The 19,146-nt window shown below is 40.0% G+C and overlaps 1 protein-coding gene across 1 annotated transcript in view; it reads left to right on the forward strand.

Moving 5' to 3' along the window:
* Positions 1 to 540: 540 nt before the first annotated feature.
* SHISA6 (shisa family member 6) overlaps positions 541 to 19,146 on the forward strand; it is a 357,081-nt gene continuing 338,475 nt past the window's right edge. Inside the window, exons 1-2 of the mRNA XM_081937165.1 lie at positions 541 to 617; positions 1,113 to 2,003. Coding sequence (XP_081793291.1) covers positions 1,330 to 2,003 — 674 coding nt within the window. The 5' untranslated portion in view covers positions 541 to 617; positions 1,113 to 1,329. The remainder of the gene's footprint in view (positions 618 to 1,112; positions 2,004 to 19,146) is intronic.

The following is a 19,146-nucleotide window of genomic DNA, read 5'->3' on the forward strand; positions in this document are numbered from 1 at the left end:
CACGCCACAGTTGCTCGCGGGAGCACTTTTTGGGCGCCTCGAGTTCAGTCCGCAACTTCATGCCAAACGCCTTCCTCTTTCACGTGTGACAAAACAGGGTCCCCCCCCCCACCCCGTTTCACACTCTGGGAAGAAAGAAGTCTGCCGGCTCAGCTTGGAGGCGGTTACGCCGGTCCCTTTCCCGACGCTGAGCAAGGCTTCTTGTCGCCCTCAGGCGAGACGGGGGAGAGCCCTCAGCGCAGCCGTGCATCCCGAAAAGCGTGGCTCTGTGTGGAGGATCGGAGCGGGACTGGGGTCTTTGGGCCTGGACTGGACTTAAGTGGCCAAGATCAGGCTCCCACTTCCATCCCACCCCACCCTACCCCGAACACCCTGCCTTTCTTCGGCCTCTGGCTGCACGGGTTGCGATTTCTTCGCAGGGGAACGGGACTGGGCGGGCCGAGGGAGGCGGTGGCCACTCCTCTTGAAGCCTCTAGCTGTCCCCGCCCGCTCAACAGCAGCAGCTCCTCTCCAGCCCGGGCGTGCAACAGCGGCGGCGCAGGGAGCTCCGGCCAGTGCGCGGCGACACGGATGCCCAGCGCGGCGCCTCCGCAGTGCTCCCGCTCCGCCCCGGCATGGTAAGTGAAGGAAGGAATGCATGCCGACTTGGGGACAAGGGCATTGGGCGAGAAAGAGAGAGCGAGAGAAAGGGGAGACGGGGGTACTGCAGTCCGTGCTGGCAGCCAGGTTCTGCTCGAGCGTGGCTCCGGTCCGTGGTGCTCCGTCTCTCTGGGGATGGTAGCGAGGGAATTCCCGAATTCGTATCCGAACAGCTTCGTTCGGCTGGTGCTAAGTCCCGACGGCGTAGCAGCCATTTCCCGCCCCCTCTTCTCCCCATGCCCCGATCCCGGTCTCGGGGTGGGGGGGAGGATTTATTTATTTTTGTCTCTGCCCCAAAGAGACCTTCTGCGCTTCTTCTGGACAGTTCTGCCTCTTCCCTCCCTCCTCAATTCGGAGTCATAGTAGGCCCCCTTGGGGGCAACTCCGGCATCCCTTAGCACTGTCCCAGCTTCTTTCTTCCGACTCATTTTTGCCTGGCCAGGTAGCCTCTGATGTTTCCTTCTCTCCTGTAGCCCATCACTGGAGGAGCTGTGACAAGGAGGTTGGGACTCGGAGAAGAGCCCATCTTTGCCCTGAAGCAGCCGAGTAGTGCCTCTTGTTTCTTATCAGGATGAAGTGAAGTGCCAAATTGCTCCTCTTCAGATCCATGGAGTGGCAGGACCGAGGTTCTTGATTGGACTGGGCTGGGCAGAGCCCTCCACCTCCTCTATTCTGCTCTTTCAACTCACCATGGGGTGGAGGCATCTCCTCTTGCTTCTACCATTTGCTTTGTATGTCCTGACACTACTTCTGACCACCCAGGCAGCTGGGCCCCCACGGACGCCCAAAGGCAACCGGACACAGGGGGCAGGAGCCTCCCGGAGATCTTACAAGCCAGCCAAGGAGCAACTGAACCAGTCTCTAACCAGCACGGCCCCTTCTTCTGTGCAAGCTGGTGGCGGAGGAAGCCATGGACGCAGTCCTGGTGTAGGGCCAGCAAAAGTGCCCTCCAGCAGCAGCAGCAGCAGTGCAGGCATTTCCAGCCCAGCGTATGAGACATGCATGGGTTACTATGATGTGAGTGGGCAGTGGGACAAAGAGTTTGAGTGCAACAATACTCAGCAGGATTTTCGCTACTGTTGTGGCACCTGCTCTTTCCGCTTCTGCTGCAACAAGCGCTCTAAGAAGCTCAATCAGGAAAAGTGCCGAAATCAGGACCCCCATCCTAGCACAGATCCTATGACCCCTGCCACCAATAATGATGGACCTGGAGATACCAATGGGTATGACCCTAATGAGGACAACACAAATGCCACCGTCTACATTTCATGTGGGGCCATTGCCTTTGTTGTCATTGCTGGCATTTTTGCTAAGGTGGCATACGACAAAGCACGACAACCACCACAGGAAATGAACATCCACAGGTGAGAACAGAGTGTGGACCCCAGTACTTTTTTTCCACTTTCCACAACCTGAGCAATGAGTGTGCACTGATATGAGTGAAACATTCTCAATCCAAATACTATCATCCTGTGACTTGGGGAGAAATCCCCTGCCTCACAGAAACACCGCTGCTTTTCCCAGGTTGGCTTATGACAGTAAACCCCACTTTACTGTCTTATAAATGGGATGATTGATTTTCTTGTTCCTCTGTGCAATCTGTTCTCCTGTGGGAAATGAAAGGAGTTTTCTTTAGGATACTTGAGACATTGTCACCTGCCGTACTTCATGGATCCTTGTTTCCCTAGAGAAACAAATGTGCAAAATCTCATACAAGTTGTCTCACCTCTTGGTATCCTGGAGATTCTCATTTTTTTTTTGTTCAGAATTGGCATGGTAATTTTCGTGTACCAGCCTTGCCCAGGTTAGCATCCTCCAGAAATTTTGGACTAAAACTCCCGTCATCCTTACCCAATATGACATGTTGGTTTCAATGATGGGAGATTTTGTCCAACATATTTAGAAGGTATCAGGTTAGGGATAGCAATTTTACACCATACTGTTCTATTCCTTCTCTTTCTATTAATAGGAACAATTGAGAAAAGTACATTTTAATATCTCTCTCTGAAAAAGATGCTGTTATTAGCAATAGATATAATACTAATACTACAGTACTGAGTATTATCGTACACATAGCATATTTTTAAATAATCCAATTAAAAATCCTCCTATTTTTCATAAGTTCATAGAATTGTAGAGTTGAAAGAGACCATGAAGATCATTCTAATCTGACTACCTGCAATGTGCAAGAACATCCCAAAAGCCTCTTTGAGAGGGAGCTGTTCAGCCTCTTCTAAACACCGCCAAAGATGGAGAACCACAACTTCCATATATAGATAATTGTTACAGTGCGATAAATTACTATATGTCATTAAGTTGAATAAAGATTCAGGTTATGGTAAATTTTTACTCAACGTTTCTTTTGAAACAGGTAGGCTGAAGAGGAAAGAGTGAATTTTATCAGAAACTCAGCTATCTAAAACCTGCTACAGTTTGAAGAGCACCCTCTAAATAGAAGGTGTAGGTGGCTGAGTTCTGTATTAATAACTAAAATTATTTAATAGCCCAATTATCACAACCATCCAATAAATTTGGAGACCTTACTCCATAGGCTTTGAAAAAAATATTACCCTATGATTTCTTAAAAATTAAGCTTTTTAAATGTTTTAGCTACAAACCTCTTAGGTGAGGTCTGAAATTGACAACTTTTAACAAATGTTAATCTTTATTCTATTTCTATTTTCATACAACCTTGAAATCTGTATTTACCTTTAGGCACTAACATTAATTTATTTTACCCTAACAACAAAGCACAGAATTACATAACACCAAGCAGGCTTAAAATAGGGAAAGAGTTATTCACTTTTAACAATATATAAACCTTTCAAAGCTTTCTTTCCCTCAAAGAAATGGGGGAAATGTCTCATTCCTCATTGCAATACATCTTTGTATCATTCTTTCTAAAACCGCGAGAATGAGATTCTGTGTTGTTTTGTAGCTTTCAAAACAGTTCAGACTGCTCTCTTTGGTGTTCATCAGACACTTTTTTATACAGCTACAAATCTTACACAGGGTTTTCCCATTTTCCCTCTTTTAAAGTTTATATCTATCGCATCTTCCTGTTAAACACTCAACAGTGTTTAACCCCCTTTCCCAATTGATGAAACTGCACAAAAACACTCTGGACTATTTTCTACAAGTTCCAAATATTTTTTCCCAAGGTTATAACACTTTCCCTATATGTTTTAAATCCCTACTTAAGATTCTCTTTCTTCCTCTTTAACTCCTGGTAATTTTGCATCCTCCTCCACTGAACCAACTAAAAGCATGCTTGTACAATTGCATATTCACTTTCCCCCCATTCCTGAATTCTGCCTGGAACTTTCACGCTTCCTGTGGTGCCTGATTTTCTCCTGCACTCTATGTCCTGCTAGTTTTTGTTTACTCTAAGTGCTATAGAAAGTGGAACATTTCCTCCTTGCACTTCTAAAAGGATTAATCTCTTTTTCTAAGTCAGCTTCTTCTGGAGAGGAGACCCATGCCTTTTTTTTTTTTTTAGTTTCTTCAGTAGTTAGAACTACTAGGAAATCCTACATATTTCTATTTTAAGCTCGTTGAGGCATTCTGTTAACATTTGAATGATTAAGGTGGTCCTTGGTACTTTTTTGGCCTTTAAGTATAATAACAAAAGAAAACTACTCACACTCTCTGTGCAAATGATGCATAGCAGAAATACGTTTTAACTGGGAAAAGTCAGATGCCCTTCATTTTACCTCTGTGAATGACAAGTACTCTTGCATCTGACATGAATTGTTGAGATGGGGCTTTCAAATGTAGGATTTGGGGTGTATGTGTCACTCAAGTGTAAGTAAGCTAATTTGTAGGGAGCAATTTTTTGAAAATATGTAATAGAAGCAATCATGACAGAGAGGAGCAGCTGCCTTTGCATGATTATCTTTCATTTAAATCATCAATTAAATATTGTGTATGCTGAAAGACTTGACACCAGCTTATTAAATGAAAAGCAAGTGTATTTTACTCAGTGCATAGAATACAGTATCAGCATTCTACTCAGTAAAATCCCAAGCAAGACTACAAAAAAGCCCAAATTTATCACATCTATCCCCCACACCCGCTGCCACACAAGCCAATCTGGAAAACTTGCAAATGTTCTCTCATTTTATTTTTCTCATTTACTCACTACTATATTATACACAATGAAGGCAACTTATCAGCTGGTATGCACCCTGAATCACATTTTTCTGACATCTTAAGCTTTGCATGTGAAGGGTTATGCTAAAACTGAATTTTAATTTGAATGCACTTGGCTCTTAGTCAGTACCTTATGAGCACTGGCATGCTTGCATACACACAAATACACACAGATAGATACACATCCCATATGCATAGATGCACATAGTAATAATATTTAAAACTTCTGTCAGCAATACTATGAAATATTATTGCATTAAGTTGAGTAAATATCAGGAAGAATTGAGAATATTGTCTTATGGGACTTAAAACACCTCTTTTTTGTTTCATTAATGCTTTTGCTAAGGTCAGCGCATCTCAGTAGGTAAATGGCATTCTTGATGAATCTGGAAATATATGTGTGCTCCTCTTTCCCATATTTTTTTATAATGCCAGTAGCAGTGGCATTACAAAATCTCTCATCAAAATCACATGAAGCCTTATCAGCCCTGTCTAAACTCCCTCTTGTCATTTCTATTCTTAGATGTTCTTTTCACTTTTAAAATATGTTTTTAAACGTTGAAATAAATCACTTGTATGGAGATCAAGGATCTAAAGAAATGAATAACCATTGTGTTTTTGAAAAAAATAGATACAATATACAATACAATACAATAGCAGAGTTGGACGAGACCTTGGAGGTCTTCTAGTCCAACCCCCTGCCTAGGCAGGAAGTCTTCAGTCCCCTAATCATCTTTGTTGCTCTTCTCTGTACTCTTTCTAGAGTTTCCACATCTTTTCTACATCGTGGCGACCAAAACCGAATGCAGTATTCCAAGTGTGGCTTTACCAAGGCATTATAAAGTGATATTAACACTTCACACGATCTTTATTCTATCCCTCTGTTTATGTAGCCTAGAACTGTGTTGGCTTTTTTGGCAGCTGCTGCACACTGCTGGCTCATATTTAAATGGTTGTCCACTAGGACTCCAAGATCCCTCTCACAGTTTACTACTATTGAGCAAGGTACCACCTATACTGTACCTGTGCATTTCATTTTTCTTGCCTAAATGTAGAACCTTACTCTTTTCACCATTGAATTTCATTTTATTACATAGTGCCCAATGTTCAAGTTTGTCAAGATCCTTCTGTATCTTAAACATGTCTTCTGGACTGTTGGTTATTCCTGCCAGCTTAGTGTCATCTGCAAATTTGATGAGTTCCCCATTTATTCCCTCATCCAAATCATTGATGAAGATGTTGAAGAGTACTGGGCCTAAAACAGAGCCTTGGGGTACTCCACTGCATACTTCCCTCCATGTAGATGCAGTTCCATTGAGGACTACACGTTGAGTACAGTTGGTCAGCCAGTTACGAATCCATCTGGTGGTGATGCTGTCCAACTCACATTCTTCTACTTTATCTAGTAGTAGGTTATGGTCTACCTTATCAAATGCCTTACTGAAGTCCAAGTAAACTATATTGACGGCGTTCCTCTGCTCCACTAATTTTGTCACTTTGTCAAAGAATGCAATAAGATTAATCTGGCATGATCTGTTTTTGACAAACCCATGTTGGCTTTTGGCTATTACTTTGTTTACTTCTAGGTGTTCGCTAATTCGTTGCTTGATTATCTTTTCCAGAATCTTTCCTGGTATTGAGGTCAGGCTGATAGGTCTATAGTTTCCTGGATCTATTTTTTTTCCTTTTTTGAAGATGGAAACCACATCAGCTCTTTTCCAGTCCTCTGGCAGTTCCCTTGTGCTCCAGGATCTCTGAAAGATATAGTTCAGTGGTTCTGAGATCTCATCTGCCCGTTCCTTCAGAACCCTGGGGTGTAATCCATCTGGTCCTGGTGATTTGAAGTCATCTAGGGTAGACAGGTGCTCACTTACCATTTTCTTCCCTATTTCAATTTGTGTTCCTAATCTGATTTTTGTGGTGCTGTTTTTGATAGGTTGGACTGTTTTATCCCTTTGTGTAAAGTCAGATGTAAAAAATGAGTTAAATAGTTCTGCTTTCTCCCTGTTGCTTGTCACCTTCTTGCCACTTTCTCCCAGCAATGGACCAATTTGTTTCCTTAACCTTTTTCTTGTTTTTAACATGTTGGAAGAAGGGGTTTTTTTTTGTTATTTTTTACTTTTGTGGCAAGCCTTTCTTCATTGTGAGCCTTAGCTTTCCTTACTTCATCTTTACAGGCTTGGGTTATTTGCTGATATCTACCTTAGTTATGTCTCCCTCTTTCCACTTTTTATACTTAATTTTTTTGTCTTTCAATTTGTCAGAGAGTTCTTTATGCAGCCATGCTGGTTTCTAGATCTTTGGAAGAGTGGATTTTTAAAATTATTACAGTACAGAAGATGACAAAATATTATATAGTTCAGAGACATTTAACCTACATTTCATCAACTTTGGTAAATCTATTTAAATACTAAAAGCTATTTACGTTACTAAGGGAATGCATGGTATATCACAGGGTGTTCAAAAGAGTTATTCAGACTTGTATAGAATATCAAGGGCCATACTTCAAAAGCACAAGTTCTTATGACTTGAGTTAAGTAGATATGTTAACATGAGTTGCAAAAATTAAGATTGTAAGGACAGTTTTGATATTGCTAACTGGTAATTTTTTAAATCCTAAAGAATCTATTTTGTCCCTTCAAATCTCTTAAAGCCCATTCTGGGAGCTGCCAAAAGAATGCTCATAGTTTCTATGAAGTCATGGATCCTACTTTTCGCATATGAATATATTTCTTATTTATTTTAAAAAGAATGAACTCGTGTATGGTCAGGATCATATGTTCTTAAGACTGAGATGAGATTTCCATACTTTTTAGCTTTCAGTTCTGTGCAGGCTACTTATGTCTTGGGATGATCAAGCGGGGAGGAAAAATTGGGAGTAATGGAAATACATTCTCCAAATATACTGGTCACTTATATTAGGCTAAGCTTAATTTCTGGGACCAGGTACTCTTTTTGCAACTATAAGCTGAATTTTCAGAATTGAGGGTATAGTAAATAAACTGCTTGCCACAAAGGGAAATCAGTGGTTTTGGATTAAATAACTGATTTTAGGTGAGTTGATATTTTCACTGATTTCAGAGAGAATACAATCAATTCTAAATTATAATGGATATTATATATATATATATATTCATATTCTAAGGGCATATATACGGTAGATACTATAATGATTCTTATTCTTATTTAACTCTAGGGGAACAATGTTAGCTCAGTCTGAAGGATTTTAAGTAAAGGCCTCTTATTGTTGGAGACATAACTATATAGATAGGACCAATATTGCTGGCAGATTTTGTGAGATTTACAGTTTCTCAGAAAAGTATTATTGTGTGCCATAAAGAAGCAGCATGTTCAACATTGAATGGTATCATTGTCCGCTGACAGTTCTGGGTGACTTTTTGAAATGTTAAGATTAAGAACTGCTGATATTAGTCTGTACGCACATTTTCTAACATTTCACTTTGTCACTTTTTTACATATAAAACATAAAATGATACAAGTGTTGAACAATGCGTAGGTTGGAGTTTTGAATATATAGAGAAAAGCAGCAAAGTGTTGGGATTAAGTACTAAGATTTTTAATCTTATTTTTATAGAGGAAATAACACAGAGAAATAAGGTATAGTAAGTAAATGGTACAATGACATTGTAATTGCGTGAAATGATCTATCACAAAGATAACACAATTTAAATTGCTAATTTTAGTAGCAGAAGCACAATTATGTGCCTGACTTATTCATGTGGGTAAGAGTAAATATTTTCATACTGTTTTAACAAATAATAGTACAGTTTTTTTCTAGCATTTGCTAAATTGTCTCAACTATTTGTTATACATTTTGAAATATCCTTCAGCCTAGCGCTGAAGGATAAAAATGACACAATGCTTCTCATTTCAATGCCAGCAATTGAACAGTTTTCTGCATCTCACATAGAGATAGCAAAGTAGCTGAGAGCACACAGGACAGTGTGAAATATTTAGGACTTTGCTTTGAATACTTTATTACTGGTCCCTAGGAACATCTGTTTGAGGCAGCCATCTTGCTCAGGCTAAACTTGAGTATTCACTATGGTTACTTTGAAAACAGTCATAGTATGTTTTATTATAATTATCAAGGTGCACTTTTGAATCTCATTTTGCTTTTTGGACAGGAATAGACTGTTCATCCACGTCTAAACACTTTCTGGACTATGACTGTAAGTCTGGATGTCTGTTGTGAGTTGTTTTCTGGATATTAACATCCTTAAAATGATATGTATCCTAAATATCCTGTTAAAACACAAGGTCCAACCTCCCCTCCCCTATGAATTTATATCACCTTCTCACCACTCACAGGTCTCCCAGCCTTTCTAGGCAGCTTGCACGGGTGGATGAAACATAGCCAGTTGCTTTTAACTACTCCATTTCTTTTAGGCTGACAGTGAAACTCAACTGTAATATCCATGTTTTTCTAGTTATAAATTGGAAAGTTATGCGCCACCTTTCTCCCATTGTGAAGTGTCTGTCCTAGCAGTACTCTTTATCAGTCAAAACATTGGGGGTGGGCGGGGAGGGTTTGTTCTACCATTGAATCTTGCACAGAATCCTTGGAATTTGTTGTCTTAAACTTGAACATTCTCATCTTTAATTTGTTCTAGTGCCTAGACTTGGATCCCATCAATGATGCCAATTAAGACACAGAGAGAATTGCGAAGAGGTTCATCGCACTCCTCTTTCTCCCACCTGAGAGAATTGTCTCTTGCTTTGATAACCATTGTCCCTATTGTTTAGCCTTAAATGTTTTTGTTCTGGTATTCTTTCAGATATTGCATAAGCAGAACAACTTATTTTGCCTCTATGACCAGCTTTCAATAGAATTACAGATGTTCATTCACATTGGTATACAAAGATATGGCGCAACTCTATATAGGAACATGTACAAATCAATCCATGGCAACCATATAATAACATTGGTAACTGAATGATGACAACATGAAACCAAATCTGATGAAAATCAGCCCATTAGGTACTCCTTGCTTAACATCTACAGTTAGAACTTCTTGCTATGCAACACAGTTGCTAAGTGAAAAAACATGACTGCAATGGACTTGTGACCTCATTTCTCCCACAGCCATTAAGCAAATCATCTCACAGTCATTAAGTGAGATATCATGTGACTGTGACTTGTGATTTCACTGCCAGGCTCTTCATTGACCCTGTCAGAACCTGGCTGTGAAGTATGCAAATAGTAATCCCATGACCACGGGATGCTCTATTGGTTATAAATGCCCACTGGTTGCAAAGTGCCTGAGTTTCAATCATGTGACCACGGGGGCGTTGCAGAGGACATAAATGTGAGGACTGATTGCAAAGTTACTTTTTCAGCACCATTGTAGCTTCATTTATTCTACAACCTCAAGTTGTAACGGTCACTAAATAAGACAATAGTTAAGCAAGGACTACCTGTATATGATAAATTTGGCATTTTGATGCACAAATAATAAATATTGGATTACTGTTGGTACATACTTGTATTTTATCATATTCCTGCATCACTTAACAAATAGGATATGACCCAGATTTCAGGTTTGGTACTGATGTGGAATAAACACATGCTCATAGAGTTTTCATACTTCAAGTCTTTTCCTGAAATGTGTCAGCTGCATTTCTTGCTGTCTTCCAAGTCAGCACCCAGATTATTTTCTTATTCTTCTGTTACAATGGGATTCCTGTTGTAACTCTTACTTGTGCTAGCTTCTGTTTCTGAAATTTCTCTCAGATCCAAATCTTCTCTCCCCATAAGCTCAGTCTGTTTCAGTTTATATTAGTTTGCATCTGCTCTAAGGCAAATCAAAGATCATTTTATAATAGATGTGCACTGATATCCCTCATTACACTCCTCTTGCACTGTCAGGAATTTTGCTGGATGTCTTACATCACACATTATTTCCAGTTGGCATTCAGATATGAATCTATAGGAGTTCCACCATCCCAGATTCATTTACTGTTTGATTTACCTATCCACTTTGTGGTATTCCTGCACCATTTGTTTGCGCACTTGCAAACGTATTGGGCAATAGTAACTATTCTCATTGCTTGCTGAGGAATATAATACTCTGAAGATTTGTTTAATGCTGCTACTTATTTACTCTATCTAACCAACGACAGGTAGTCGACTTAATCATCATCATCATCATTTTAGCCACCATCTATCCACTACAGCATGGGTTTCAAACCCATGGCATCACGTTGCCATCACGTAATGTTTCGCGACACTTTCCCCCTTAGCGGAGCTGGGATAGATGTGGCTGGCACGTCTATCTGGTCTGCAGGCACCAGTTTTGACACCCTGCACAACCAGATAAAGGCCTCTTCTGCATGTTTCCAACCAATACCTGAGCTTTCTTTTGCCAATTGGGCTTGCAATACTTGCTAATGTCTTATTTTGCAACACTTGATGATATCTTATTTTATCCATCTTATTTTAGGTTTCTTCTCGTAGACACTTTTATCAAGTGGGATCCATTCTATGACTCCCTTCGTCCACCTGCCATCAGTTCTTGCAATGTGACTAACCTATTTCCATTTCAATTCTCTGGCTGATACTGTATGCTTTCGTTTGTTCCCTAGTCCATGTGCAGGTCTTTCTATCGTGTCATTCTTCAACATTAGGCCTGCTGACTAGAGCTGATGGAATTGGAGTTCAACAATATTTTAGGGGCCCACATATTGTTCATTCTGGCTTTAGTTATTTAGATAATATACATCATGCTTGTTGGTATTATTTCACATTTGGCTATTAGTTTCAGGTGAGATATTGGTAATTAGTGGATGTTGGTCATGTTTCTGTGGCCTAGATCAGGACATGAAATGCAAAACAAAATCTTTGGCTATCTATATTTATTTGGGGGTGGGGGATTGTAAGCAAGAGGAATGTGATTCCACTTTCCTCCAGTTTTCTACACATGTACTGCCCACAGTCATTACACTGCTGAGATGATTTTAAATGCCAGCTGTGTTTTCATTTCTGTCACTAGAATGTAATGTATAATGCTGTTGTGCACTTTAGAATTTGTGTTGTCTTCCATTTAAACAACAATATTTTAATCTATATTCATCCCTCTCCAGCCTTAGTTATCTGAGTCTTTGAACTTGCTTTTCCACAAAAAGACCTTATAAATGCTTTACTTACACACACACACACACACACACACACACACACACACACGCATATGCAAAATATATATATATATAATGGTACCTCACTTAATGGGAATCGTTCCATTTTCACTGAGCATGTGTAGCAATTTGATTCGCTCATTAATATCCCCCCCCCCTCATTTTTCAGCCTTTATATAATATGCAGAGGATAGCATGTAGGAGTAAGCAGAAGCACCTGATCCACTTCAAGGAGCCTGAACCAGTGCTACAGAAATAACCTCATCTGCTCTAGCTTTGTGTGTGGGTAGTTCAATCCAACTTTATAACCAGATTTGAAGGATGATTCCAAAAAACATATCAGTCCTCCCACAAGAATACATGGGAAAATCCCAAATGGATGTTAACAATTTTGCTTTTCAACAAAAAGAATTAGATTTGCAAACAAGCTAATGTTCTAGTGGTTAATTTAGCGAGCTAGCTAGCTCCTTTAAAATTCATTGGATTTTTTTTTAACCTATAGTTATTTTGAGATAGAATGTGCCAACATTTGCAGCTATAAAATCTCTTTCGGGTGGATATACCACTGCCAAATTTCAGATAAATCTAAGAAAGTTTTGGGCAAAGGATAAGGGGGTAGTAAAGAATGATGCTGCCTTTTCGTGAATGTGGAAGCAGCTAATTGTTAGGAGGTGCACAGAAAATGTAAGGGATAAATTTGTCCGCCTCTAAAATAAATTAGTTGCTAGGCCCGGTCTGCTAGCTAATGCAGCTCAGGAACTTTTTAAGGAACTGTTGGGATACAATGTCCTTTGAAACAAAAACACAATCACCGGGGCAATCAAGGGTAGTCTACCTGTGATCTAATTACAAGTGTCATTCCTGATTTAGGAGAAGATATGTCTATCGTTGTATCTACTACTCCTTCTCTCTTCCCTCCATATCATGGAGTTTTATACAAGCAACAAAAGTTTATTTGATTGGTTTTAGCACAGCTGCTGCACCCATGCGATTTGCAAGGTGCTCACATTTTTCAAATTATGTTTCATGGAACCCTGTTGGCTGGATCAGGGCAGGTTGAATACAAGAAATTTTGTTCTAAATTATTTCAGCCTGCCTTGGAACTTGAACTTCTGTCTTGTCTAATGTACACCTCCTGGAATGACATCTGAAAATATACATAATTAATTAATCACCTGCCTGTTCTTTTAACGGATGGTAAAAGAAAAAAAACACTATTTATCCATCAGTAATATCTGCAGAATAATTTAATGTTGCACTGCCCTTTTCCTTGTACCTTGTGTCCTACCAACCAAAAATTTAGCTAACAATTTGAAACCTCAAAAACGTTAGGGAATATACAAAACTTAGAAATTGTATATATGGGTTAGTTTTACATACGGTCTGTTTTCACAGTCTTCGTAAAATCTCAACAAAGCTGAGGCTAACTGTTGTTAACTTCAAAAGACTTGTTGAACATCGCAGGTCAAATTATGTCTCCTTACTTCTCTATACCTTCTATACCTTATTTATCTCAAATTTGGTATACTATCAATTCCATATAGAAATACAGTTTATATACATCCAGAACATACAACCCTCTGTCAAAAATTATAAACAGACTCCAGCCATTTCATCTCATCAGAGGTGGGATGTTGCCAGTTCGGATCAGTTTGCCTGCACCGGTAGTTCCGACCACCAGCTGGGCCTGCCCACCCGCCACGGGCGCTATCCCATCCTCTATATCTCACTCTCTGGCTCTCTCGCCCCGCCCACGCAACCCAGCTGATTTCCACGTCTTGCCTACTCTACTCACCGCGGCTGCCTGAGAAGGTGTGCTGGAAGTCACATGCATAAAATCACTGTGCATTTGAAGCCATGTGCAAGTGCTGAAGGGACACAAGAAGCACACGTGCGTGCACACGCTCACATTTTCGGTTCTGCACTAGGCAAACTGGTTGTTAAATTATGTGAAGCCCACCTCTGAACAACACGGTAAATTCAGCACTTTTCAGAATTAGTCTGATTTGAACATTTATCTCCTCTGAGCCTTCTATCTGATTGATGGCACAATCATTACAAGAATAGTGCTGCTATATACTATATTTTATATAATTGATTCTTGGATGTATACATTACAATGTCAGAAATTGAGGCATTTCTCCTAGGAAAAGCCATAGTTACTAGCTGAAATAATAGCTTTTTTATTCCATTTTATTAAGGTTATAAGTCAAGGTAGTGAACTAATACTCCTTTCCCTTCCTATTTTCTCCACCACAATAACCCAGTGAGGTGGGTTGAGCGTTTGGCCCAAAGTCACCCAGCTGGTTTTTCATGTCTCTAAGGCAGGTCTAGAAATCTTAGTTTGCTGCAACACAATTTCTATTCCTGCAGTAGGATTATAAATAGTCCTCGATTTACAACAGTTCACTTAGTGACCGTTCAAAGTTAGAATGGCACTGCAAAAAGTGAGTTATGACCAATTTATACACTTATGACTGTTTCAACATCTCCATAGTCTTGTGAGTTACATTCTGATGCTTGACAATGGACTCACATTTAACGCAGATGCAGTGTCCCCGGGGTCATGTGATTGCAACCTTCTGACCAGCAAAGTCAATGGGGAATCCAGGTTCCCTTAACCACCGTGTTACTAGCTTAACAACTGCAGTGATTCACTTAACAAAAGTGGCAAGAAAAGTCATAAAATGGGACAAAAATCTCACTTAACAAATTTCTGGCTTAACAATATAAATTTTGGGCTCAGTTGTGGTCATAAATTGAGGACTATCTGTATTAAGTGAATGTCTAAGTGAATGTATCATATGGGTGTTTTTTTACTGGAAACTGGTCAAGACATTGTAAATCATGATCACGTGACTGAGGAATGCTGCAACTGGCCTTAAATGAGAGCTGGTTGCCAAGAGCTCAAAATGTGGTCATGTGTGGGGTGTCTATGCAGCCTTTGGAACTCTGGAGCTGGGTTGTAAGCAGCTTTAGATGGGGATCTGTCATAACTTCAGACAGTTGCTAAGTGACTTTCAGTTAAGGGAGGACTACCTATATTCCTCACTATTCAGATGAACAGGTCTTTTCCCCGCCTAAGAATTAAATCTTAGATGTGAAACATTTCTGAAGGTCCCATCGGACATCTCCTGACAGTAAAGTTGGAGGGCAATTGATGAGGTTGGCATCTCTCAGAGAGGAGCACTTCCTAATTTACTTGGAGTTCCAGGTGCTATCAGGCTTGCTTATCTTCTTTCCTTGGTTCTTTACAATTGCATTTCCCATATGCTTGTTTGTTGTGTTATGATCCATAGTTGTGAACTCTTGTCAGTCTAGCCCGGTGATGGCGAACCTATGGCAGGTGTGCCAGAGGTGACACGCAGAGCCCTCTCTGTGGCCATGTGAACCGTCGCCAGCTGCTCTTCATGTTTCCGGCATGCGCAGGGTCTTTGCCCATACCAGAACCCGAAACACGAAGATCAGCTGGCCACCTGGTCTTTGGCTTTCTGGAACGTGCATGCACACTGGCCAGCTAGTCTTCAGGTTTCCAGCACTCCGGTACACACAAAGACCAGCTTGATGGCATGCATGCGCATGCCAGAAACCAGAAGACCAACTGGCCAGTCCACATGTGTGACTAATACACACATGTGCACCAGCCAGCTGGTCTTTGGGTTGGTTTCTGGTGCTAGGCGCGTGCACACATGCATTCCAGTTTGGGCACTTGGTACCAAAAAGATTTGCCATCACTGGTCTAGCCCTTTGACATTTCTGAACCATTGACATGCATGTGCGCTGATGCACAGCCATTAGGAGGATATATTGCAACACAGAAAGAATCACAGACACTCATATGTAAATCTTTTACTTTATGAGAATGCTACAACAAACAATCCATATATGGGTCTTGTCATGTCAGGCTGTGGTTCCCCATATCAATCCCTGCGATGTTCCAGAAGTGACATAAGCCTGCCTGAGTCTGGATGAGAGGTAGAAGAGACTGACAGTGGATATAATCTTGAACCGCAGATGTTTCATTTCCTGTGACTTTTGGCTAAGGGTAGCAGGCGTTCAGGGACTTAGGGTGTTTTTGCTATGGTGATGTTAAAAATAACATAGAAAATAGTGGATAGAATCCCATCCAGATTCAGCTTAAGAGAGCACTGCCTGTGGATAGCATGTTGACATTTCTCTGACACCCGGGCAATGAATGCTAGAATGACCAAATCAAGGGCACCTGGAGAGGAATACCAGAATGACCAAATGAAGGGCAGACGGCTCAGTAGAATCTGAATGGTCTGAACTCACCTTCTCCCGTTCGATGTCCCAAGGCAAGCTTGTTTTTCAAAGGAGCTGCCTTGCTCTCTGCATAAGTCGCTTCTGACAGCCTTTTTCCTTTTCTCCAGGCAGAATAAAAATGGGACTGTAGGAACCATAGCTACCTCATTAAAGGCCTAATATATTAATTTTAATGAAAGGGCTACTCCGATTTCTGGGAGGGTTGAGTTTGAAAACACATCGGTTAAGATAACTTTATATTTTAGTTTTATTTCTTCCCGAACTCTTATTTGTAAATCAGGCAATTCTAGCTGAGAGGGAGCAATCACTCACAATAATATATGATAGAGAGTCTCAAGGCACTAGAATCCTAATAGGCAATTACTGAGTGCCCATGCCAAGAACTGGTAAGCTGTGAATCTAGAGAAAGAAATATATTTTTTAAAAAAAACCAAAACAAAGCCCTAACTGTAATAGCTGCTCTTAAATCAAATCCAAAGCACATAATGATTTATTTATTTATTTATTATATATATGGCTGCCAAATTGGAAAGGCTCGTGCCAACTTACATTAAATAAATCAATAAAAGCAAACAATTGGAGTGCAAACATGAAAAAAAAAAATAAAGTAATTGGAATAGGGATGAGGCCAAGTGAGAAAATGTGTATTATTTCAGAGGCCAGAAGTGGTGCCATAGGAGGCAATTTTCAGGATTCTGAAAAATGGCAGTTTAATTGCTGAATGGCCCTGGACCATCCTCTCCCTGTCAATTTTTGTAGGACAATTAAAAATGGTATTCCATAGATAACCAAATCTTGAGATTCTACTGATGACCAGCGTAGGTTCATGAACAGATGTATCGCATGTGTATAGCATGGTGAGCCCATAACCAGAGGTCTCATCCAAATCGGCTGCATTTGAAGATAGGAATCTATATCAAAACCAACCTGACTGTCCTATCTACTCAGATAGGTGAAGCATACTCTTAGGGAATTTTTTTTAAATCTATCATTGGCATCAACACTGTGTCATTATCAGCCTAGGCCTACACATCTCTTACGCAAATGAGTAGGATGCCTTTGGCTGTTCTAGAGAAGAAGCTGGCAAGATTAAGTCCGTCATTCCTCTCCCTTGCAATTGGGAAGCACCCAGCTGAAATGTCATGTCTTGCGTATGTAGTAGAACAGTCATATATTAAGGGAAAGTATTGTTTTCCTTTTTTCTCCTTTTGGGAGGCACTTCTCTTCAAAAGTAATAAAGGAGAATGATGTTTGCATTTATGATTCTGCCACAGTGGTATGCAGAATATTGCAAAGTTAGGAAAAAGATAGCATAAAACTTCAGCTTGATAAGGCTTCTACGTGGCTGAGTTAACTTTAATAACCACAGCTGAGGTAATAACTTAGAATTCTTTTGACACCAGTTCAGTATTCCTCAACTAACTCAGAAAAGTCTCCCTGCCTTCAATTATATTATTCATTTATAATTTCACTCTTAGGGTGAAGAACAAATATTATAAGGGCAAACAGAGTTAGATTACACATACGCTCTGTGATTTAAGTATCTGTTCTGCAACTCCTACCAATCTTCAGCCCCCATCCTCTTCTTGTTTGCTTCATGGAAACTGGAAAAAAATCTCAACTTCTTTTTTCATAGATAGAGCAATATGGACATAGTCATATCATACACTTAGTGACTGGATTCTTAGTCACGAGGAATTAATGAGCATATATGCCTGTCTTTCTTAAGGATTTGTACAAAATCTAAAATCCAAATTCCAGACAAAACTTGACATCCTGATCATGCATTACAAACAGATGGGCGTCTTTCTGCAGGAGATAACTTTTAGCTCTTTTTAAAAAAATCAGAACAGAGGACTGTTCCAGCTTTGTGAAACAAAGACAGACATTGTAAAATTAAATGTTTAGTTTTAGTTTTAAATGAAGTATTTAAAAGACTGATTGAGCTTCTATGTTGGAGAAGCACAGTAAGAAGCTGTTCCAATAAAAGAGAATATATAGAGCTCAGGGTTGAATTGTGGAGTCCTTGGTGTTCTCTGAACTTGGCATTTTGCTTTCAGATGTTTCATTACCCAATTAGGTGACATCATCAGTGATAGTAAGGATGGGGTTTTGTCTCTGTTTATATATAGTAGCTACAGAACTACAACAGCTATAACAGCTACAGTACATAAACTATATGTTGTATATGTATCATGCACATGTGTAATATGTATACAGCACTACAGTTGCTTCTGTATATAAACAGGGAGCAAACCTCACACTCACTAGTTGGGTTATAAAACATCTGTAAGCAAACAGCCAAGCTCAGAGAGCACCGACGACACCACAAGAAATTGTTCATTAAAATAATAATACACTTAGCGTCCAAAGATTTACAGAATAATACAAGCATGGAGAAGGGAAATGTTTTGCCATTTGTGCAATTCATGTTGCAGGCAATATTGAGCAGAGCTAAAAACAATTTCACATTCAATAATCCGCCTGGGAGAGGATCACAATTTTCCATGAAAATGCTGTAATATACCCAGCTCTAAGAAAATGGGATGTCCTTGCTGCAAAGGTAAAACTATAGTGAATCACAAATGGGAAAATCCTTTGCACCCATCTGTGGCACTGAAAATGCATTGTTTATGGAGTTGATAAAGCTATAGTCCAATGCACACTTATTTATGGATGATGCTTGACTGATTTTACTTCTAGCATGATTGGATCGCATGATTAGAGCTCCTTTGTGAACAGGGCTAATTCTCAGAGTCTTTGCTTATTAAGATCCAGTCTAGGCTTGACAATAATTGCAAACATCTCTCCTTAATACTTGTTTTATTTTTTATTTTTAAAAAAGAAAAGCAGTTTGGGGAAGATGTGATCGGAAAAGAGTCTGTTTAATTCTTTCTCGTCTTGCTTACGATTTTT

The sequence above is a fragment of the Natrix helvetica genome (assembly GCF_964273705.1).
Source record: "Natrix helvetica genome assembly, chromosome: 1".
NCBI classification, from domain to species: Eukaryota; Metazoa; Chordata; class Lepidosauria; order Squamata; family Natricidae; genus Natrix; species Natrix helvetica.